Below are 24,624 nucleotides of genomic sequence, written 5' to 3'. Positions count from 1 at the left end.
CCTAACTACCATTGACAGTAGTAAATAAAGATGGGTGGGTAGCATGGTTGTTTTCTCTCCTGCAATGCAAACGCTCTGAACGTCATAAATCACTTTTTGATTTATCTAATCAGCCAAGGTCCTGCTGTAGCCAGCCATTTGTCATTGTAGGAGGAACCTTGTCAGGCCTGTTCTAGCCTTCGCCTCATCGCCCCACTGCCTCTCTGCCATGCTGCACAGCATCAGGACACGCAGGGAGGGAGAGAGAGAGAGAAAATGGGAGAGCAAAAAAGGAGTGTGAGGCTCAGAAACAAAGGAGAATGAGACGTCTCTCTCTCTCTCTCTCTTTCTCTCTCCCCACATCTTTTTATTATCTTTATGACCATTCAGGGGCCATGGAAGAAAAGGACAGTGTGTTAGATGGAGATAGGTAGCAGGGAATTAGACACCAGCTATCATGTACAGTCAAGTGCATAGATGTAGTGTACATAGTTTCCCTACTCAACTTGATCACATCATCTCGTGAAAGGCTCTGTGTCATTCCACTTACAATATGGATGAGAGGCATCTATAGTTTTGAATTCCACTGTGTGGGTCTTGAAATGGTCGCATGCAGATACATGCATATGCGGCGCTCGCCACTCAGCCCTGTGTAAAGTGGTGGAAGAGGGATTCCATTTTGTCCATGTTCAAGGTTGCGTGACAGTTTGTTTCTTCAGAGTGCCGCCTTGACTGTGAAGGAGCTATAAGCCTTGATGAAAACAGCATGATGATTAAGAAAATAAATCAGTAGGACACACACACACACACACGCTATACATTCACATTCAATATGATGACAATCAATGTCACTGGGGGCTACACGTCTGTCTTCTCCTCGCCAGATTGGGAGTGTGTTTGCAACTACCTCTTGTCCAGCAATCTCCTCCTCTCTCCTCCTGGATGTCATTTAGTTGTAAATTGACTGGAAGATGGAGGGAGAAAATTGAAAGATGAAATTAGAAACGGTCATAATAAATGGAGGGAAGGAGGGAAGGAGAGAGTAGAGAAAAGGTCAGGTGATTGTGATGGGTGCGACGAGACCAGACCCAACTGGCCAATGAGCTGGTAGGGTTTACTGTCATGAGATGTATGTGACATGGCTCTCTCGCTCTCTCTCACACACACACACGCACACGCACACGCACGCACACACACACACACACACACACACACACACACACACACACACACACACACACACACACACACACCAGCACTGCAGGGCCATCAAAGACCAGCGGAGGGTGAATAAAATACCTTCATATTCCAGCAGAGAATTTCTCGGATGCTGTTGAAAATTCACATTGTGATTTCTTTTCTCTCCCTCTCTTTCTTTATTTTCTTCTTCCCCTCTCTCCCTCTCTTTCTTTATTTTCTTCTTCCCCTCACTCTGTCACTTTTCTTGACAGGCCAATATTTCAGACTGCAGATATAGGGGGATTACATATAAAATAAGTGGAAGTCCGCTTCATGCAGCAGAATTGAAATGCATGAACGAGTGGGAGGAATTGACATGCACCGAGCACAAATACAGGGCAGGGAATAATATGGAATACAAAATGGTGTTTTCTTCTTCTCTACATGTATCAATGCTTTCCTTTTTTCCTTTTTGTATTTGTGCGACTACAGTGAAGCGTTGAGTTGCAAGAATGAGACTCACAATATTGCATTGAGTAACCAGACAAGGGAGAGAGAGAAGAGGGAGAGGAGGGGATAGAAAAAAAAGAGAGAGAGAGAGGGGGAAGAGGAGGAAATGGAGAGAGAGAGAGAGGGAGGGAGAGGAGGAGAGAAAGAGAGGGAGGGAGGGAGGGAGGGAGGGAGGGAGGGAGGGAGAGGAGATAGAAAAATAGAGAGAGAGAGGGAGGGAGAGGAGGAGATAGAGAGGGAGGGAGAGGAGGAGAGGGAGCTAGAGGAGGAGATAGAGGGAGAGGAGGAGATAGAGGGAGAGGAGGAAGAGAGGGAGGGAGGGAGGGAGGGATAGAGAGAGAGGGGGAGAGGAGATAGAAAAAGAGAGAGAGCGAGAGAGGGAGGGAGAGGAGGAGATAGAAAAAGAGAGAGAGCGAGAGAGAGAGGGAGGGAGAGGAGGAGATAGAAAAAGAGAGAGAGAGGAGAGAGACAGAGAGAAAGAGAGGAGGAGAGATTCAGAGAGAGAGAGAGAGAGAGAGGAGGAGATAGAGAGAGAGAGAGAGAGAGAGAGGAGGGGGAGATAGACAGAGAGAGAAGCGTAGTGGGGTGCTACTGCTGTTTCTTTGTGTTGTGCAGAGAGAGTAAATTGCACTGGCAGAGTGTAGCTAAAAACACACACACACACACATACACAGTTTGGCTGTATCTAAGGATGAGGTAATGAAAGATTTATCAGTGGGCAGCAGCGTCTCTATATACAACCAGAGGCTGATCTCTTAGCATTGGGTTCTGCTGCAGTCACGTAAACCACCTCCCCACCTCCAGCCGTGACCAGGAAACGGCTTGAATATTTAGCGTGTGTGTGTGCAGATGCGTGTGTATGTGTACATGTTTGCCTGATTGTGTACGTGTGTGTGTTTGGAGGAAGAGGGGTGCTAGATGCATATGGCCTAATGAAGTGTATAATATTACCATAACATTTTGTGTATGTCTTGCTGTGATAATGAGGCTGGTTTGATTTTCTCTCCATTTCTCCATGTCCTCGGGGCAGAATGACTCAATGTATATGAATGATAATTAGGAGGGTGATACAATAGGTCGACATTTCTAGCCCCACAGCCAATGTCTGTCACAAGATGAAAATCACGATGAAAATCACCACGTGTCCATCTGTTTTTTAACTTGATACACATTATTTGTGACAGACATTGATTAATTGACAATTTTTTTGCCTTCATCCATTGAGAACTATGATTTTACTAGAACATATTTTTTTATAACAGAGATACAAAGCAATCAAATAATTTTCCTCTGTGCTGTCTTGTGTTTTTAGGAGTGAACTCTCTGTCTAAAGAGTCTCCTGGATCCAACGCTGTGGGAAAACGCTCCATGCTGCCAGAGAGACAGAATGACAGCCCGCCCAAAAGGCCCAAGTCTGCAGAGGGGAAGACCAGCGTTAGCGAGCAGGTATGCTAAGCTAGCTGCTAATGCTCCATGATAAACCGACAGGTAAAGCTATATTTAACCAGTTAGCCGGTATGCTAAGAGTAAATGTCTTAGAGAGTAGTGTGCTGTCAACAGAACTCAAAGGGTAAACCCCAAACTAATCCCTCACTGACAGAACACTTTAGCATCATCCATAGAACGTTCTCGCTCCTTTGTGTTCTTAAGTGGAATGCCTACCTGCCTGCACCAGGCAAGGCTAGGCCCTCTCCCGGTCCCTCTCTCTTTGCATGTCTTTAAATGATATGTGTTTTTAAATTAGATTATGAAGTATTAGCTTGTCTGGTGGAGGGCCCTGAGTGGAAGGAGGCCTGAGTCATTTCAGAAATGGATTACATTAAGGCAGGTGGCTGGGGGCGGCCATTTTAGGAGTACTCCCTGTAATGAGGGCTAGGCGGGAGACGGGGAGGCGACACACCTTTGTCAGCTCTAATCTCCTGATTAGAAATTCCCTCCAATCATGTTTCCCACTAATAAAATTGCACGAGTCGGGGGGCTTAAGTGCATTACATGGAAAGGCGCTTGATCTACATTTTGTGTGTAAAGGTAAAGTGGGACGAGAACAGGGGTGGGGGGGTGGTTACGATTTGTTTGCTGAGGGGAAATTCAGTTCAATCTTTTAGCCCTAAGTGCATGAGACATCTTTGGAGCACTCTGTCGTCTAGGTTTCTCAGTACTGTTAAAAGTGACATGTTTTTACCTGTTCGCAATAGTTACTTGTTCTGTTCTCCAGTATTTTCCCAGTAATAACCATGCTGTCTCTCTCTCCCAGCAGGCGCAGCAGTGCCCCTATTGTAACTACAGCAGTAAAGACGCCAACAGGATACAGCTCCACGTGGTGTCCCAGCATTCCATGCAGCAGCCAGTGATCAGCTGCCCACTGTGCCAAGACGTCCTGAGCAACAAGATCCACTTGCAGCTCCACCTCACACACCTGCACAGTGTGGCTCCAGACTGTGTTGAGAAACTGCTTATGACCGTATGTTTGATTCATAGATAACTTAAGAAAAAATGTGGAGGAAAAATCTAATTTGCTTCTAATGGCATTGCACGTACAGTACATTTTTCTCAAGGTCTAAAGGTTTTCTAGAGAGTTTTCTTTAATCACTTTTAAGATCTATAATGTTGAAATGGCAAATAGAAAAATGGCTGTCCAGTGCTCCCTACAGTCCCATAACTAACTCTGGTCAGTGCTGTCACTGTGCAGTCCTAGAAAACATGTCCGATGCATTTATCCCACTCTCCCAAGAATACGTCATAAACTTGACAGTTAGGCAAATTCCACTTTCTGAAAATGAGCTCTTTTAAGAGTTGAGAGGCTAGTTGAAAAGTGCACCTCCATAGCATGTTTTTTTATATTTGCGGTGAACTTTTTGACTCAATGTCTTAACCACTGCACTATCATTATTGTTAATATCAATTCAAAATATTGTCAGCAGCACCTGCACCAATATTATAGTTATTAAATTATAGATTATCTGCTATTACATTACATTTTATATTTTGATGCTTTTTAATACCATTTTGTTATGATGCATGTTGCAATTATGGATGGTTATGATTAAGATGATGAAGTTGTTTTTGTTGTGTGACTTTGATAGGTGGCTGGTCCTGATGTGATGGTGCCCAATAACATGATGCATCCTTCACCTGGACAAGACAACACTCTGTCTCTGATGGATGCTTCTGCTGTTCTCTCTGAGAAGTATCGAAAGCCCACAGGTACGCAGAGCACGTTTACCCCTGCCGGTATTGAATGCACTGTTTTGAGGTTGTTTGGAAAGTGTATTATTTCACCATCTTGAGTTACAGTAAGTGTCCTTGGGTTGTAGAAGGGCCCTGTTACACAAATGAAACAAAATATTATTTATTTTCACCAGACAAGTTTTACATTTCCAGACATGATATTCAGTGCATTTGTACAATGTCTTTTGTTCATGAATTTAATTGGTTTTTCATTGTCCTTTCTCAGGGAACAGTTCCAAGGAGGAGTTGAACAGCACAGGCCAAGGCAAGAGTGAACTAGACCTCCATGGAGAGGAACTCAAACCCCCCAAGGATGGGTCTGAAGCCCCAGACTGGAAGAGGTCTGTTGTGGTCGGGCAGGATCGAAAGAGCCCTGACTCCCTCCAGGACCATCTGAACGACCTCCAGAGATGCCAGCAGCAACAGCAACAGCTCTCGGTCTCTGACCGCCACGTCTACAAATACCGCTGCAACCACTGCAGCCTGGCCTTCAAGACCATGCAGAAGCTGCAGATACATTCCCAGTACCATGCCATCCGGGCGGCCACCATGTGCAGCCTCTGCCAACGGAGCTTCCGGACATTCTTGGCGCTCCGTAAGCACTTGGAGAACGGACATCCGGAGCTGAGCGAAGCCGAGGTCCAGCAGCTCTGCGGCAGCCTGCCGGTAAACGGAGATTTCCTCTCCGAGAGCGAGGCCAGGGCCTACGAGGAGGCACAGCAGGCCTTCGAACAGGAAATGGAGAAAGACGATGAGCTGGATCTGGAAGAGAAGGCCAGCCCAACAGGAAGTGACAGTAGCTCGTTGCTAGACGACATGGGAGCCGAAACTAAGCGAACCCTCCCCTTCAGGAAAGGCCCCAACTTCACCATGGAGAAGTTCCTGGACCCGTCCCGGCCGTACAAGTGCACGGTGTGTAAGGAGTCCTTCACCCAGAAAAACATCCTCCTGGTCCACTACAACTCTGTCTCTCACCTGCACAAGCTGAAGAAGGTTCTCCAGGAGGCCTCCAGCCCGGTTCCTGCAGAGACCAACAACAATGTAGACAACAAACCATTCAAATGCAATATCTGCAATGTCGCCTACAGCCAAAGCTCAACCCTGGAGATCCACATGAGGTCTGTGCTGCATCAGACCAAAGCTAGAACTGCCAAAACAGAGACAAGCAGCAGCAGTAGCAGTGGAGGGAGTGGGAACACTAGTGGCGTGGCTCCATCCAGCAGCCCAGCCCCAAACGTACAAGGCAACAACACTAACTCAGACACTGCTAGAAGCGTGACGCCGTCGGCTAACAAAGAAAACACTGTAGATGCCAAAGAAGCCAAAAACAGCAGCAACAACGCAAAGCAAACTACTGATCATGTCTCTGCACAGCAAAGCCATCAGAATGCTCAGTCCCAAGCTCAGCTACAGATGCAGCTCCAACATGAGCTCCAGCAGCAGGCTGCCTTTTTCCAGCCCCAGTTCCTTAACCCGGCTTTCTTCCCCCAGTTCGGCATGACCCCAGAGGCTCTGCTTCAGTTCCAGCAGCCACAGTTCCTGTTCCCCTTCTACATCCCAGGGGCAGAATTCAACCTGAGCCCAGAGCTGGCTCTTCACTCAGCCGCCGCTTTTGGAATGCCAGGATTGACTGGTTCTTTCCTGGAAGACCTGAAGCAGCAGATGCAGCAGCAACACCAGCTACAGCAGGCTCAGGCTCAGCAGCAGGCTCAACAGCAGGCTCAACAGCAGCAGCAACAGCAGCAACAAGCATCCCAGTTGCAGCTCCAGCAGCAGAAAAACCAGCAACTGCAGAGCCACAAGCCCAAAATGGAGCCCAATGCTGTGTCAGTGTCTGACATACAGATGTCCAGAGAGGCAGAAGAGCATCTGGAAAAACAGGAGAGCAAAACAAAGACGGAGAACGGAGGGGATGGAGTCAGTGAGGGAGGAAAGGACAACAAAGACAAAAAGTCCAAGTTTCCTGAGCCACTGGTTCCTCCTCCACGTATCGTGTCAGGAGCCAGAGGAAATGCTGCCAAGGCCCTTCTGGAGAACTTTGGATTTGAGCTGGTCATCCAGTACAATGAGAACAGGCAGAAAAACCAGAAGAAAAACAAAGAAGGAGAACAACAACAACAACCGCAAAAAGTGGAGATCAATAACGACAAGCTGGAATGTGGGATATGTGGAAAGCTCTTCTCCAACATGCTCATTCTCAAAAGCCACCAAGAGCACATCCACGGACAGTTCTTCCCTTATGGAGAGCTGGAAAAGTTTGCCCAGCAGTACAGAGAGGCCTATGACAAGCTTTACCCCATTAACCCCCCTTCCCCAGAGACTCCCCCACCTCCGCCTCCCCCCCCTCCTCCCCCACCAGCACCAGTAACCACCCAGCAAGCTCCCTCCAACTCCATGAACAAGCCCCAGACCCAGGCCCCATCACCTGCCCCTCAACAGGCTACCCAGCCCCAGCCACCGCCCCCACCTCCCCCTCCTCCACCACCCTCTGCACCCCCACAGGTTTCTCCCTCGTCCGTCCCACTAGATTTCTCCCTTTTCCCCCCTCTGATGATGCAGTCCATCCAGCACCAAGGCTTACACCCTCAACTCGCCCTGCAGCTGCCTACAATGGACTCCCTGTCCTCTGATCTCACCCAGCTCTGTCAGCAGCAGTTAGGCCTCGATCCAAACTTCCTGAGGCAGTCCCAGTTCAAACGCCCCCGAACCCGCATCACGGACGACCAGCTGAAGGTCCTCAGAGCGCACTTTGACATCAACAACTCTCCCAATGAGGAGCAGATTCAAGAGATGGCCGACAAGTCTGGCCTCCCCCAGAAAGTCATCAAGCACTGGTTCCGTAACACCCTCTTCAAAGAGAGGCAACGAAGCAAAGATTCTCCTTATAACTTCAACATTCCACCTATTACCACATTGGAGGATATTAGGCTGGAGTCCCAGTATAGTACACTGGAGTACTACAGGACTGATGCCACTATGAACAAGAGGTCCTCCAGGACAAGGTTCACTGATTACCAACTGAGGGTCCTGCAGGACTTCTTTGACACAAACGCTTACCCGAAAGACGATGAGATTGAGCAGCTCTCCACTGTGCTTAACCTACCATCGAGGGTCATCGTTGTGTGGTTCCAAAACGCCCGCCAGAAGGCCCGGAAGAGCTACGAAAACCAGGCAGATGCTAAAGACAATGAGAAGAAAGAACTGACGAATGAGCGCTACATCCGCACCAGCAACATGCAGTACCAGTGCAAGAAATGCAGTGTGGTGTTCCCGCGAATCTTTGACCTGATCACCCACCAGAAGAAGACGTGCTACAAGGACGAGGATGAGGAAGGGAATGAGGACAACCAATCTGAAGAGTACATGGATATGGGAGAGCCAGGCCCAGCCAAGCACCCAGAGTCATCCAAGCATCATCATGTAACAGCCACTAGCTCAGGCTCCAGCTCCCCTCTGATGCCCTCCCCTCGCCCCAACCTGGGGAAGACCTCACCCAAGCCTGAACCTCCCTCTGAGCCCAGACCTAAAGAGCCAGAACCTGCCCCTTCCCCAGTTATGATGAAGTCTCTACCAGAGCCCAGACCCTCCAAGGCCTCCACCCCTCAGCCACCCCCTCAGAAGACCTCCCAGCCCCAGATGTCCAGACCCCACTCCCAGCCTCAGTCAGCCGCCGTCCCCTCCAGCCCCCTCTCCCTCGCCCTCTCCTCCCTCACTAACAGCCTCCCTCCCCAGATGCTCCAATACCAGTGCGACCAGTGCAAGATAGCCTTCCCAAGTGTTGAGCTATGGCAGGAGCACCAGCATATGCATTTCTTGGCTGCCCAGAACCAGTTCCTCCATTCCCAGTTCTTGGAAAGGCCCATGGACATGCCCTATATGATCTTTGACCCCAATAATCCTCTGATGACTAGCCAGCTGCTATCAGGAGGACTCCAGATGCCAATTCAAAGCGGTTCTGGTTTGTCCTCAGGTCCCGGCTCTGGCTCCATGAAGAGAAAACTAGACGAGAAAGAGGATGGATCCAATGAAAAAGATAACGGAAACATGACTGAAGAACAGCACAGAGACAAACGTCTCAGAACTACCATCACCCCAGAACAACTAGAGATCCTCTACGACAAATACTTGCTGGACTCAAATCCCACAAGGAAGATGCTGGATCACATCGCCCGTGAGGTCGGCCTGAAGAAGAGAGTGGTGCAGGTGTGGTTTCAGAACACACGAGCCCGAGAGAGAAAGGGACAGTTCAGAGCTCTGGGGCCCTCCCAGTCACACAAGAAATGCCCTTTTTGCCGGGCGCTGTTCAAGGCCAAGTCAGCTTTGGACAGCCATATCCGCTCTAGACACTGGCATGAAGCCAAACAGGCAGGGTTTAGTCTGCCCAATAGCCCACTGATGAACCAAGACGATGGAGGTGAGAGCCCACACAAGTACAACTTCTTTGAGTATCCACAGCTACCCACCAAGACTGAGCCGAATGAGTATGAGCTGCCCGCAGCCTCCTCAACGCCAGTCAAACCATCTGAGGCACCGTTAAAAAACTTATTGAGCCCTTCATCCTTAAAAGCAGAAAACTGTGATGAATCTGAAGGGCTTAACATGAATTCTGCAGAGGCCTCATCCTACGACATCAACAACAAAATGGACTTTGACGAAACCTCGTCCATCAACACGGCCATAAGTGACGCCACCACCGGAGACGAGGGCAACAACGAGGTAGAGAGCCTCACGGCCAACGGAGGGGACAAGCTGGGATGCGACAGCAAGAGCAACCAGGCCCAGAGCTCAGACGGAGGTGGCGACGACCGCTTCCCGTTCAGCATGGTGAGCCCCTCCCTTAGCTACTCGGGCAAGGATGGAGACTCCTGCTCCTACTCCTACTCCTACTACAGCTCCAGAGATGACGACATGGACGACAACAACGACCAGAGCGAGACCTCCAGCCTGACCGACCCCAGCTCCCCCAGCCCCTTCGGAAGTGGAAACCCCTTCAGGTCTGGGAAGGGCAGCGGCAGTGGTGGGGAGAGACCAGGCCACAAGCGCTTCAGGACTCAGATGAGCAACCTTCAGCTGAAAGTCCTCAAAGCTTGCTTTAGCGACTACCGCACACCAACCATGCATGAGTGTGAGATGCTGGGCAGCGAGATTGGCCTCCCGAAGCGTGTGATTCAGGTGTGGTTCCAGAATGCCCGCGCCAAGGAAAAGAAGTTCAAAATCAACATCGGAAAGCCATTCATGATCAGTCAAGGTGGGCCGGATGGGCCCCGGCCGGAGTGTACTTTGTGTGGTGTGAAGTACACTGCCCGGATGTCCATCCGTGACCACATCTTCTCCAAACAGCACATTGCTAAAGTGCAGGAGACTCTGGGCAACCAGGTGGACAGAGAGAAGGACTATCTAACGCCCACCACGGTCCGTCAGCTGATGGCTCAGCAGGAGATGGATCGTCTGAAAAAGGCTGGGAGCGACGGGTTCAGCAGCCTGGCCGCCCAGCAGCTTCAGACTGCAGTGGACCAGAACAATGCACTTCACGGCCTCAGCCTGCCCTCAGGCTACCCCGGGATCTCTGGACTTCCGCCGGTACTACTTCCTGGGGTCAACGGGCCGTCCTCACTTCCTGTTTACCCACCCAACACACCTGGTGAGTTAGTATGACGAACATAGAACACACAGAGAATAGTAGCTTTATTATGAACATTTATTGTCCATACTTTATATGCACAAAAGACTCTTTCTCTACTCTACTTTCTCTGCTCATTCCATTACAGTGTTGTTGTTGGTGGGTATAGAGATATTTTGACCAAACGTTGGAGATTGTGTAAAGGACACTTTAATGCATGCATGATCTCAACGTTCAGTGCGGAACTGCTAAGTAAAATAATAGTGTAAAAGCAAATGCATTTTTATCATTGGTTTTATTTGTGGTGTTTATTTCCTCTTCTCTCCTTTGATGTGGGTTTGGTATATTTATAATATCCTCATGTTGGTATCTCATAAGGCGCATGTGACAGTTTTGATCCATAACAAAATCTTTAAAAAGAAAATAAAGTAAATCATAACTGCAAACATTTCCATAATGTCATTCTGAACACTATTTCAATAGTAATGTTAGGGTGAATATAAATATATTTCAATATAATTTATACCACTGTATTTCAGCTTTAGCGTCTCCCGGTGCTGGTATGCTTGGGTTCCCCACCCCAGCCACCCCCTCTCCTGCCATGTCTCTCAGCACTACCCCAACCAAGACTCTTCTGCAGACTCCTCCACCTCCTCCTCCTCCTCCTCCTCCACCTCCTCCTGTTTCCTCCATTCCTCTGACTTCAACCAACCACATTGAGCAGCACAGAAAATACCAGGAGAGAGACAGCAACAACAGCAGCAGCAAGAAATCAGTAGAGAAACCGCACCACCAGAAGAAGGCAAAGGAAAGAGAAGCGGAGAATGGCGGCCGTCCACAGACCCCCAACGTCAGCCACAACAAGAAGAGGGAAAAGCCGTCTCCAGCCGTGGGAAAACCAGGAAGTGAGGGCCATCTGGATGCCGCTCAACTACAGGCTCTTCAGAACGCCCTGGCCGGCGCCACAGACCCAAGCTCCTTCCTGGGAGGCCAGTTCCTGCCTTACTTCCTCCCGGGCTTCGGCAACAGCTTTTCGCCCCAGCTCCTTGGAGGAATGCAGGCGGGGGGATACTTCCCTCCGTTCGGCGGGATGGAGAACCTATTCCCATACGGACCTGCTGCCATCCCGCAGGCCGCCATGGCGGGGATGAATCCCACTGCCCTCCTGCAGCAGTATCAGCAGTACCAGCAGTCTCTCCAGGACTCCCTGCAGAAGCAGCAACAGCAGCAGCAGCTTGAGCAACAACATCAGCATCATAAACAGCAGCAGCAGAAGCAGAAGCCAATCCCTGTGAAGGTGTCTTCACCATGTGTGCAGAGCAACTCCAACTCCTTCAAACCAAAAGAATCTATGGATGACACCAACAACAACAAAGGCTCTTTAACAGAAAGCACAAAAGTAGAATCGCCAACAGAAACCAAAAGTACCACAGACTTTCCTGACGCTTTCATTGTTCCATCTGTCAAACACGAGTTCATATGCAGGAAGTGCCATAAGGTATTCAGCGATGAGGGCTCCGCAGTGCATCACCAGAAGTCATTCTGCTACTTCGGAAACCCCTTTCCAGACCCGCAGGAGACAGTTCTTAGACAGGCAGTGAGCAAGTACACGTGCATCGCCTGTAATGTGGTGGTCAACGGGAATGAAGCACTTGGCCAACACCTCCAGTCGAGCTTGCACAAAGAGAAAACAATCAAACAAGCAATGAGAAATGCCAAAGAGCATGCTAGATTATTACCTCACTCTGTCTGCACACCTACTCCTGTCAACACCACATCTACCTCGCAGTCTGCAGCTCCTCCTTCTAATAACACCTTTCCCCATCTCTCTCGCTTATCCATCAAGCCCTGGCCAAATATCCTTTTCCAGGCCACCGCCCGGAAAGCTGCTTCTTCCTCCTCCTCCCCATCTGCTTCTCCTCTTCCTCTTCCTCCCCTTTCCTTGCCTCTAATGGTTACCTCAACGTCCTGCAGCAGCGTCTCAGGGGTTCCCACCTCCCTACCCAACAAGAATTGTTCAGATGAGTCTGACAACGAGCTAAGCCAGAAGCTGGATGACTTAGATAAGGTGTTGGAGGCCAAGGCTAAGTCGACCTCCGGCTTAGACGCAGGCTTCAGCAGTATCAGAATGGATATGTTCAGTGTGTAGGAGGTGAAAAACAGGATCCCTTGCTTTAAAAAAAATAAAATAAAAAAACAAGACTTTTAAACTGCAGTTCCAAAGTTTCTCTAACCCAAAAAATTACAGAACCAAATGATTGACTCAGGATTGTTTTTCCCATATTGATATGCTGGCAAGATATTGATAGATTTTTGTTATGGACAGAACTGTTGCAGATGCTTGACTGAGCTTATATTGTATACAAAAACACGGAGTAGAAAAAGATCTCTCAGGCTCCCCCGTGGAGCTTGTTTCAAGCCAAAAACTCATGATAGCAAATTGCACCTCAGCTGGATTGTTTTCCAAATGCTAGCATGTACTGTATGGGATGACGATCCAGAAAACCCTCAAAGAGAATCTCTCTTAGTCTAGATAGGTGTAATTCAGTAGCTTTAAATTCTCAGGTCAGAACATAACATTTCTCATTTGTTAAAGCAGCAACGAGCCTGGGTACACTTGGCTTTTAACCAAAACATGTCAAGCTTTATCGGACGCATTTCCTTGATGTGTGTAGAGTACCAAGAGAGACAATATTACTGTTACAATGGACAGCGTGCATATCCTTTTAGTTTCCACCCTACAAAGACAGTATGGTTTTGCCACTGAGGGAATTTTAGAATGGTGAAGTATATGTGTATGATTCCCCTGTGTTTTCCAGTTTGTATTACAACAAACTGTGTCTATATCCAACCCTCTTTTTCTCTTGTAGAATATACTAATCTGTGCCAACTCTTACCTTCTCTCATGTATCTTTGCTCACACCCTTTTCTGAAGAGGTAATAACTAGTTTTATACACTCTTGAGGATTAATTATGTGAATAAGACATGTTTCATTTGTGAATTGCTGTACTGTTATGGTACCTGCTTGTGTCTGGACTATAGTGCACTTATTTTGTTTTTGTTAGTTTTTTATTAGTCATATTATTTTGGTAGACCCATGTGTTAATTTAATAGATTTTTTTCCGTTGGTATGTTTGTTTGTTTTAATTATTATTTTGTGTTTATTGCAGCAGCATTTTGGTCCACATGTGTTAGAGGATTGACGCCTAACATCCCAGTAACCTATTTAACAATTGGTGCGTCCATAAAAGTAGTACGGTATACTTGAAACTGTTCAAGTATAAGTCGATCAAAATGTTGTTCTTTTTTAACAAAAGGTATGAATATTTGCATTCGGAAATATGCTGCTTTAAAAAGGGGGACTACAGCATGTATTTGGTATAATGAAACGTTTTCCCCAGTGCTTGTAGGACTGATAACAGTGTTAAACCTATACACTGCCATTTAGTGCATAGCTCTTCGTCCTCGCATACATTTTCCGGACACTTCAGTTGATAAATCATGAAAAGTCAACACTAATTCTTCAGTTTATTTTAGACGTTTATGCATTACGAAGTATTACCTTATAACAAAATGTTGCTGCTACTGTGTAATGTTATTTTTGCTCGCCATAAATCCTCCAACAGACTGAATACTGACCCATGGATCGCTTTGCTTTGCTGTTTTCGTTCTATGTTCATTTTGTTTTGGTCTTCTTTTATTTGCAGTGGAACTTAAAGAATGTGAAAGCTGTCAAAGGGTGTTACATTTTTACGAATCACTTTCTAGTTTGGTAAGATAAGCCAATGTGATTCATTCCAAAGTAACAAGAGGCTATTTGTATGAAAGGAAAAGGCTTGTGAACAAAGAGAGCTAAGCTGTTGTACATATTCGTAGTTGGCTGTGCATGGTACAAATTTATTAATATGAAGAAATGCAAAACTGTATTGCTTTTGGTATTTCCTATTCTGAGATGAACAAGTAGCATGTAATGCAACTGTTTGACAGGTTAAAATCAAATCATGCTTAGTTATTGTTTCAAACGATGAAATCCAGTAACATTTCCTCTTGCGTTTTATTATAGTACAGGTGTTTTTGTTTTTCCGTTCAAAGTTTAAATGCAAAATGTCTCCGTTTTTTATTCTCTTTTTTTTTGTGTGAAACTTTTTAAATGTTCTGATTTGGATTTTTAGTATTTTAACATTTACTTTGATCCTGAAGACACTTTTACGATTGTGTTTCATAAGAGACGTCCTGGCCTCCGTATAGGTGCAATCCTGCCATTGTACAAACACCAACGACTGTCCTGATCCCAAAGGCTTTCCCAACCTGGCTTCTTGCCTTTCCCCTCAATGTGGCTAAAGCATTGCCAGACTGAACTGTCAGCTAGCATCACGTGCTAAGATGTTAGCAGCAAACACAATGCTTCCCACACTAAAGGACTGGTAAAAGCTAACAAACCAACAACCAAAAGGATGGTACGATAACATAACGAACTGTACATAAATATTGCAACTGCACAGCAGCCAAAAAGAAAGAAAGAATAAAAAAAAACCTGTTTCAAACGGATGGATTGTGTCACGCTAAAGAGAGGACAGCCTTCAAAAGGTTGATATTGGGATTGTTTTCTTCTGGGTGTCAAAAGGGAATTTCACGGCGCAGTCATATCCTACACAATATGTATTCTGTCCTGGTTACATAGGAAATGCATCCTGAGGGTTTACTAAGAAGAAGCCCCTATGGCTAAAACTTTAAATAAACTAAACCAAAAATGTTATTGATGTTTTATATATAGAGAGTAGTCTCATTAGTTTTTGTTACTGTAATGTTTGAGGTCTCAACTGTACCGTTACACCGGTAATAACATGGTTTTGAAACTTTTATTTTTTATTTTTGTCACAGACCTGTTGTCATAGTTGAAATGACGTTTATTGTAGATGGTATTTGAACAACTTCTGGAAATAGTTCATCAAGTATGTTTGTTGCTCATTGTTGTGATACATTAAAAACTGTATCTGCAAACCAGTTTTGTGTCTGTCATCAAAAGGATTTTGATTTGTTTCGTATCATTGTTTTGAATCAGCTTTACTCACACCATATCAACATGATCATAAAGCCATTGTATCATAAATAGTGTACATCACACAGCTATTTCATGTGTATTGATTTGGAATACAGTTGCCTTTCTAGTTGTACAGAATAATTGAATGGGGTGTGTTTATTTCTACATATTAGCAGAGAATTCATTTCACTATGGATGTGCTGACAGTATTGTCAACATCTTATAAGGTAGCAACTTTGCTTACATTTGACCTTTTGGTCATTTGGGCCTTGCTGCACTACTATGTAGATTCAGCTCAAAACTACTGTCATATTTCCCCCCACAAATGGAGAGAAATCAAAACCTGTTTTAGTCACATTTTCATTTCCCTGCTTCTGCAAGAGCTGGCATTCCTTTGAGCAGGAGAGTACTGGCATTTGGTATTTTATTAGGATCCCCATTAGCTGTTACAAAAGCAGCAGATACTCTTCCTGGGGTCCACACAGAACATGAAACATGACATAATACAGAACATTAATAGACGAGGACAGAAGTACATCATTTTTTTAAAGGCGCACGTAGCCTGCATATTAATGCATACACACAAACTATCTAGGACAAATAGGGGAGTATGGTGATTGATGGAATATCAGCTATCTGACATGTTATTCTGTTGTAATCTGGCTTTCACCAGATGTACTGGATGATCATCTGGAATGTCGGCTAATCTGGAGAAGGTTTCAGCAGGTATTGTCATAAGCTCCTCCCATCATGGAAAAGGGGAATACACACAATTATTTTCTTATTTTTAACATTTTTTTTATTGAATATTTAAAACATACAATATACTTGCAGTGAAGCCGCTCAACAACTACATTACATTAGCCATCTAACAGACTCCGACCCAGAGATACACACAGAAGCAACCAGGGTCAACGCCCTGCTCTTAAGATTTATGTTTCACATTAGGCGTATGGTTTGTGGATAAAAGTCACATTTTTGGAGGGAAGGCCTTACCCTTCCTTTGTAGCATGGGCAGATATTGACGACGCAGTAGTATTAGTTGAGAGACCGCGTTTGTGGTGGAGAAGAGTGGTGATAGAGAGAGAGATCTGGCTCTGAATAGCCTGCAGCGAATGGATTTCCCCCTGGATAATGCCATGTTTGGGACAGACAGAGAACCATGCATTAGACAGGACTGATCCATCCATCTCCCCACGTGCCAAATTTAATTAGACTGAAATCAGCATGAGATGAAAGCAAGCCCTGGCTTCACCCCCACTAAAACACACACACACACACACACACACACTACAGGAATCACTATTCCAGACATGGTAATTCAATGACAGAGGGCTGAAATTCCCATCACGTTCATTCCCAAATCATCAGGACCAGTATTGGGCATTCTGAACGACGAGGGAGAACAACAACGATGATTCATTTGTCGATACATATTGACATGTATGACATACTAATGGATGTGTGCATCGGCAATGCTGTGTTGTCTTCGTTTAACATTGATAAATATGTTTTATGAATTGTATTATATTGTTACCCCACCAGGGTCAGGTATTTCTGGTTGAAAAGGGATGATCACAGACTGTAATGTCAGCTGTGTATTATTTATTGTCTGTCTGATGGAGAAGCTACGAGGCAAAAGAGAACACACACACACAGACACAGAACATCCATCCAAGACGGAACGCCCTAGAAGAGCATCCGTCATGCCTTTGAGATACCAGAAAACAACTGAAAACACAGAAGGGGCTCACATAAACACACTTCTCACAGCATCAAAGAGGCCATAACAATGAAATACCTTTCGCTATTGTTCTCTGCTAAGGGCAAATGCACTTGAATCCTATAATGTGTGGGGACCCCTACCTCAAAGCCCAGCTATACGCTGTTGAACAGAATGACAAAAACAGGCCATTCAGCAGTGAACTCACACCCTGCAAGGGGAACAAATTCATCAAGGACAAGAGGTCAACCCATGAACAAGAAAAGCTGACTTTTGAGCCATTTTGATGTAGAGAGTGTAGCAGTGAGCGGCGAACACACACACTGATGTATGGAACAAAGCGAGAGAGGTGACACTGATTCGGTCAGATTGAAAAGATCCTCGTCTTGCCTTTGGCCTCGTGAAATTTCATTAAGTCCATTTAATGACTTGTGAACGCATCCCTCTACGAGACTCTGAGACTAGCACAGAGTAGATGCGCTCACGCACACACACACACACACACACACACACACACACACACACACACACACACACACACACACACACACACACACACACACACACACACACACACACACACACACACACACACGTGTTACACTGGCAGGAAGTGATCAGTCTCTGGTTTTCGTCTGTCACCAGTTGTGGCAACAACACTTCCAAGCTCAGAACTAAAAAGAAAAACCAAGCAAAAGGTTGTTCCTCCGCCCTCTTTTAACCATATCACCTTTAAAAGAACACTGCAGGTCAGCACTGGTCAACTCCAGTCCTGGAGAGCTACTGGGTATGCAGGGTTTTGCTCCCATCCAACTCTAAAAAAAACCTGCTCAACTGATCATGTCCTTCAGTCTATTTCTGACTTAGCATTCCTGTACCAACATAGTCATTCATAGCACTACTACATTTTTAGTTTGGTTTATTAATTCGACCATTTTAAAAAACAAGCACACATAAAACTTGAAAAAGTTATACATGCACTTGAGTAAAATCATGGAGGATAACACACAATAACATCTGGGACTTATTTCCATTGTTAAATCATTGAGGATAACACACAATAACATCTGGGACTTATTTCCATTGTTAAATCATTGAGGATAACACACAATAACGTCTGGGACTTATTTCCATTGTTAAATTGTGGAGGATAACACACAATAACGTCTGGTCCTCATGAGACAAGATGGCTAGGCAAGGTGAAGATGATATTTTTGCTATTCTCTCTCTCCCTTTATTTGTCCTGTTCACTATGTTGCTCTCAACTTTTCCAGCCAATCAAGGAAGATGAATTTTAATACCTGGCTGTTGATTTTCAGTACACCTCTGTTGTGGACCCCAGTAAGTGGAGCTGCTGCATATGCAGCTAATGGGGATCCTAATAAACTCAACTAAAGACTCACATAAACACCTGTGTGTCATCCACCACACAGCAGCACAGCTGAGAATCATCTACAACACTGCTGAGAATCATCTACTTCCCTACAGCACAGCTGAGAATCATCTACTACACTACAGCACAGCTGAGAATCATCTACTACCCTACAGCACAGCTGAGAATCATCTACTACACTACAGCACAGCTGAGAATCATCTACTGCCCTACAGCACAGCTGAGAATCATCTACTACACTACAGCACAGCTGAGAAATATTTACTACCCTACAGCACAGCTGGGAATCATCTACTACCCTACAGCACAGCTGAGAATCATCTACTCCCCTACAGCACAGCTGAGAATCATCTACTACCCTACAGCACAGCTGAGAATCATCTACTACCCTACAGCACAGCTGAGAATCATCTACTACCCTACAGCACAGCTGAGAATCATCTACTACCCTACTGCACAGCTGAGAATCATCTACTACCCTACAGCACAGCTGAGAATCATCTACTACCCTACAGCACAGCTGAGAATCATCTACTACCCTACAGCACAGCTGAGAATCATCTACTACCCTACAGCACAGCTGAGAATCATCTACTACCCTACTGCACAGCAGAGAATCATCTACTACCCTACTGCACAGCTGAGAATCATCTACTACCCTACAGCACAGCTGAGAATAATCTACTACCCTACAGCACAGCTGAGAATCATCTACTACCCTACAGCACAGCTGAGAATCATCTACTACCCTACAGCAGAGCTGAGAATCATCTACTACACTATGGCACAGCTGAGAATCATCTACTACCCTACAGCACAGCTGAGAATCATCTACTACCCTACAGCACAGCTGAGAATCATCTACTACCCTACAGCACAGCTGAGAATCATCTACTACACTATGGCACAGCTGAGAATCATCTACTACCCTACAGCACAGCTGAGAATCATCTACTACCCTACAGCACAGCTGAGAATCATCTACTGCCCTACAGCACAGCTGAGAATCATCTACTGCCCTACAGCACAGCTGAGAATCATCTACTACCCTACAGCACAGCTGAGAATCATCTACTACCCTACTGCACAGCTGAGAATCATCTACCACCCTACTGCAGAGCTGAGAATCATCTACTACACTACAGCACAGCTGAGATCCAGAGAACTGGTGTCCGCTCGCAGAACTACTCCATGTTAAATCACATTGATAATCACTTGCTCTATTTACAGGTCCTTTTTGGCATTCAGAGCCCTCCTTCAGTTATTAATGTGTTATTATATAACTCCTATGGCAGAGCTATGTAGATGTCTTTCCTAACTCAGTTGCCGGAGAGGAAGGAAACCGCTCAGGGATTTCACCATGAGGCCAATGGTGGCTTCAAAACAGTTACAGAGTTTATTTTTATTTGTTTAACACTTTTTTGCTTACTAGATGACTCCATATGTTATTTCATAGTTTTGATGTCTTCACTATTATTCTACAATGTAGAAAATAATACAAATAAAGAAAAACCCTTGAATGAGTAGGTGTGTCCAAACTTTTTACTGGTACTGTAAGTATATTGTCACGACTCCAACCGAAGGTGGCTCTCCTTCCTGTTCGGGTGGCGCTCGGCGCTCGTCGTCACCGGCCTACTAGCTGCCACTGTTCCTTTTTTCCCCTTTCTGTTTATTGGTTTCACCTGTTTGTGTTTTAGACTGATTAGTCAGGCTTTATTTACCAGTAGGCCCGCCTGCTCTTTGTGCGGGATTGTTTTGTGTAACTTGTGTGCACATCTGTGGGTTACGTGTTTCCCATTTCATTGGGTTTGGCTGGACAGTTTAAGTCCCCGTGTTTGGGGCATTTGTTGGGGTTGGCATTTCGTGGGGTTGGCTTATGTTCGCCGTTTTGTGCATAAAATAAAGCGCTACCCTGGACTCTCTGCTTCCTGTGCCTGACTTCTCACCCACTACACCCAGTCCGTTACATATATTTGAGCAATTACATTTTCTTTTGATACTAAGTATATTTACAAAATACTTTTAGACTTTTACTGAAGAAGTATTTTACTGGGTGACTTTCACTTCACTTGAGTCATTTTCTATTAAGGTATTGTTACTTTTACTCAAATATGACAATTGGGTACCTTTTTCCACCACTGATGTTCTGAAATATTTGCATTCTGTACAGGTTTTCTTCTTTTCACTATGACAATAAGCTTAGTATCGTGGAGTAACTACAATGTTGTTGGTCCCTCCTCAGTTTTCTCCTATCAGCCATTAAAGCAGATACCCTTTGCCTTGATGACAGTTTTGCACACAGCTTCATGAGGTAGTCACCTGGAATGCATTTCAGTTAACAGGTGTGCCTTGTTAAAAGTTAATTGGTGGAATTTCTTTCATTCTTAATGTGTTTGAGCGAATCAGTTGTGTTGTGACAAGGCACAGTAAGGGTGGTATACAGAAGATAGCCCTATTTGGTAAAAGACCATGTCCATATTATGGCAAAAACAGCTCAAATAAGCAAAGAGAAACGACAGTCCATCATTACTTTAAGACATGAAGTTCAGTCAATGAGGAAAAGTTTAAGACCTTTGAAAGTTTCTTCAAGTGCAGTCGCAAATACCATCAAGCGTTATAATGAAACTGGCTCTCATGAGGACCGGCACAGGAAAGGAAGACCCAGAGTTACCTCTGCTGCATAGGATAAGTTCATCAGAGTTAGCTGTACCTCAGATTGCAGCCCAAATAATGCTTCACAGATTTCAAGTAACAGACACAACTGTTCAGAGTATACTGCTTGAATCAAGCCTCCATGGTCAAATTGCTGCAAAGAATCCACTACTGAAGGACACCAATAATAAGAAGAGACTTGTTTGGGTCAAGAAACACAAGCAATGGACGTTAGACCTGTGGTAATCTTTCCTTTGGTCTGATGAGTCCAAATTTGAGATTTTTGGTTCCAACCGCTGTGTCTTTGTGAGACACAGATTAGTTGAACGGATTATCTCTGCATGTGTGGTTCCCACTGTGAAGCATGGAGGAGGAGGTGTGTTTGCTGGTGACACTGTCTGTGATATATTTAGAATTCTTGGCACACTTAACCACAGCATTCTGCAGCAATACAACATCCCATCTGATTTGTGCTTAGTGGGACTATCATTTTTTTCACCGGACAATGACACAAAACTCACCTCCAGGCTGTGTAAGGGCTATTTGACCAAGAAGGAGAGTGATGGAATGCTGCCTCAGATGACCTGGCCTCCACAATCACCCGACCTCAACCCAATTGAGATAATTTGGGATGAGTTGGACCGCAGAGTGAAGGAAAAGCAGCCAACAAGTGCTCAGCATATGTGGGAACTCATTTAAGACTTTTGGAAAAGTATCCCTCATGACGCTGGTTGAGAGAATGCGAAGAGTGTGCAAAGCTGTCATCAAGGCAAAGGGTGGCTACTTTGAAGAATCTTTAATGTAAAATATATTTTGCTTTGTTTAACAGTTTTTTGGTTACTACATGATTCCATATGTGTTATGTCATAGTTTTGATGTCTTCACTATGTACAATGTAGAAAATAGTACAAATAAAGAAAAACTCTTGAATGAGTAGGTGTGTCCAAACTTTTGACTGGTACTGTAAGTATCAAAAGTACAAATATAAATCATTTCAAAATCCTCATATTAAGCGAACCAGACGGCACCATTTTCTAAATTGTTTTATATTTTACAGAGAGCCAGGGGCACGCTCCAACACAGACATATTTACATACGAAGCTGATCTGTCCACCAGATCAGAGGCAGTAGGGATGGCCAGGGATGTTCTCTTGATAAGTGCGTGAATTTGACAATATTCCTGTCCTGCTAAGCATTTAAAATGTAACTTTCTGGGTGTCAGGGAAATTGTATGGAGTAAAAAGTATATTATTTTCTTTAGGAATGTGGTGAAGTAAAAGTCAAAGTTGACACAAATATAAATAGTACAGATATCAGATAAAAAGTACAGATATCCCCAAAAACAACTTAAGTAGTACTTTAAAGTATTTTTACTTAAGTACTTTACACCACTGCAAAACATGCATCCTGTTTGCAACACGGCACTAAAGTAATACTAAAAAAATGTGGTAAAGCAATTTACTTTTTGTCCTGAATACAGTGTTATCTTTTGGGCAAATCCACTCACCTTTCAACAGGTCAATATCCTTAAACACAAGGCCAAATCTACACTGCAGTTGCATACCAAGAAGACGGAGTTAGTTTTGACTTCAAGGGAAATTGCGTTTTTATGTTTGTAGTAAAAAAGGAAGATAAGTGTTTCCAATGACATCATCGGTGTGCATCTTGTGATTTTAACCAATTATGAGTAGGCACAGCATACTAATTGCCTACTAATTGTCTACTAATTGGTTAATGATATCAGAGTTTGGGTGTGCCTTCGCACTTTAGCAAAAAAAGGAAAGGAAGTGGGGCTCAACAACAATGACAAATGAGAAGAGCTTACCATGAAAAACTTCCAAAAGGACTAATTCAAGGTGGAAAGGAGTTGGAGCACTCAACAACAAAAAAAGCAGAATTGGTTTCTTATTGCTCACTCTAATCCATTGTACAGGATGTGGACAGGTGACTAACGTTTCGATGTCAAGCTGATGTCTTCCTCAGAATGACCTGACCATTGCACTTAGCTCCTATTTATATCCTAGTGGCCCATTGAGACACAACAATATTTTGAATGATAATAATAATACGTTTCAAAGTAAATGGGAAATTATAGCACAAAATAAAAATAGATAGATAGTGTGTCTCGTTAATCAATAGGCCATGTCAAAATATACATAGGTAATAGTTGGGTGTCTGTATCCAGAGGCAACACCATTATAGAAACGAGGACAGTGAAAAATCATCGTTTAGGCCCTTTGGATCAACAGTGTCTAAGGAGTACTGCCAGAATGCTTCGCTTTCTTTAAGTTTACGTACGATGTCACCTCCGCCTGGTGAAATGTGGGCGTGTTCAAAACGCAGGGAGGAAGATGAGCCATGGTTGGCTTCGATGCAGTGGCGTGCAATAGCATAATCTGTGTTCTCATTATGAATAGCAGCCTTATGTTCTGTAATGCAAAGTTTCAATGCTTGTTTAGTTGTGCCAATATAAGCAGCCCCGCAGATGCATTTCAGCATGTATATGACATTTGTGGTGCTACAATTAATGAAGCTTAGGATTTTGTATTCTTTACCTGTTCTCGGGAGGTACAAAACTTTAGTATTGGTCATACTGTCACAATGTACACAGTGACCACTCTTGTAATTGCCATTGGGCAGGCCTGGGAGCCAAGTGTCATGCTTCTTGGGTAGCTGCATGCTGTGCGTAACGGATTCGTCTAGATTGTGTGCACAACTGAGAGGTTGGCAATGTTGGGAACTCTGGTAGACTTGGATCCCTTTTGAGGATGTTCCAGTGTTTCAATGCAATGGATTTGACGCGACCGGCACACAGGCTGTACTTCGTGGAAAAACAAAACGTGGGGGCGTTTTGTCCTGGTTTCTATTAGTGCCACTGAGTAGGTTCAGTCTCTCGAGCACAGATATAGGCCTGTTCAATGACACCCTTATCATACCCGTGATGCAGGAACCTGGTGCGCATATCATTAGCTTTGGACAAATCTATGTCTGTACTACAGTTAGGTCAGAGTCTTAGGAATTGACCCACCTATATGTTCTGCTTAATGTGTACCGGGTGTTTTCTGTCTGCATGAAGAAGACAGTAGACTCCAACTTGTTTTCTTTATTTTTGTGCAATGTAAGATACAAGAAGTCTATTTTCTCTCCATTTCTATCTGCTGTGAATTTGAGATATCATTGGAAACACTTATCTTCCTCTTAATTTTTTACTAGAAAAACATAAAACACACCATTTTCACATAATGCTGATGTTGGGGGTGATGCTGGAGTTGATGAATATGAACTTGAACATGTTTTA

General features: G+C 44.7%; 1 protein-coding gene across 3 annotated transcripts in view; it reads left to right on the top strand.

The window, feature by feature from the left end:
* The window catches only part of LOC139420319 (zinc finger homeobox 4), a 137,113-nt gene extending 121,592 nt beyond the window's left edge, over positions 1-15,521 (top strand). For all 3 annotated transcript variants that reach the window (XM_071170286.1, XM_071170283.1, XM_071170284.1), the window contains exons 8-12: positions 2,981-3,114; positions 3,923-4,129; positions 4,752-4,872; positions 5,123-10,537; positions 11,056-15,521. In XM_071170286.1, coding sequence (XP_071026387.1) covers positions 2,981-3,114; positions 3,923-4,129; positions 4,752-4,872; positions 5,123-10,537; positions 11,056-12,665 — 7,487 coding nt within the window. In that variant the 3' untranslated portion in view covers positions 12,666-15,521. The remainder of the gene's footprint in view (positions 1-2,980; positions 3,115-3,922; positions 4,130-4,751; positions 4,873-5,122; positions 10,538-11,055) is intronic.
* The last annotated feature ends 9,103 nt before the right edge of the window (positions 15,522-24,624 follow it).

This window comes from Oncorhynchus clarkii, chromosome 11, assembly GCF_045791955.1.
Source record: "Oncorhynchus clarkii lewisi isolate Uvic-CL-2024 chromosome 11, UVic_Ocla_1.0, whole genome shotgun sequence".
Taxonomy (NCBI): domain Eukaryota; kingdom Metazoa; phylum Chordata; class Actinopteri; order Salmoniformes; family Salmonidae; genus Oncorhynchus; species Oncorhynchus clarkii.
Note: the sequence above shows the minus strand (reverse complement) of the source record. Positions and strands in the feature narration are given on the sequence as shown.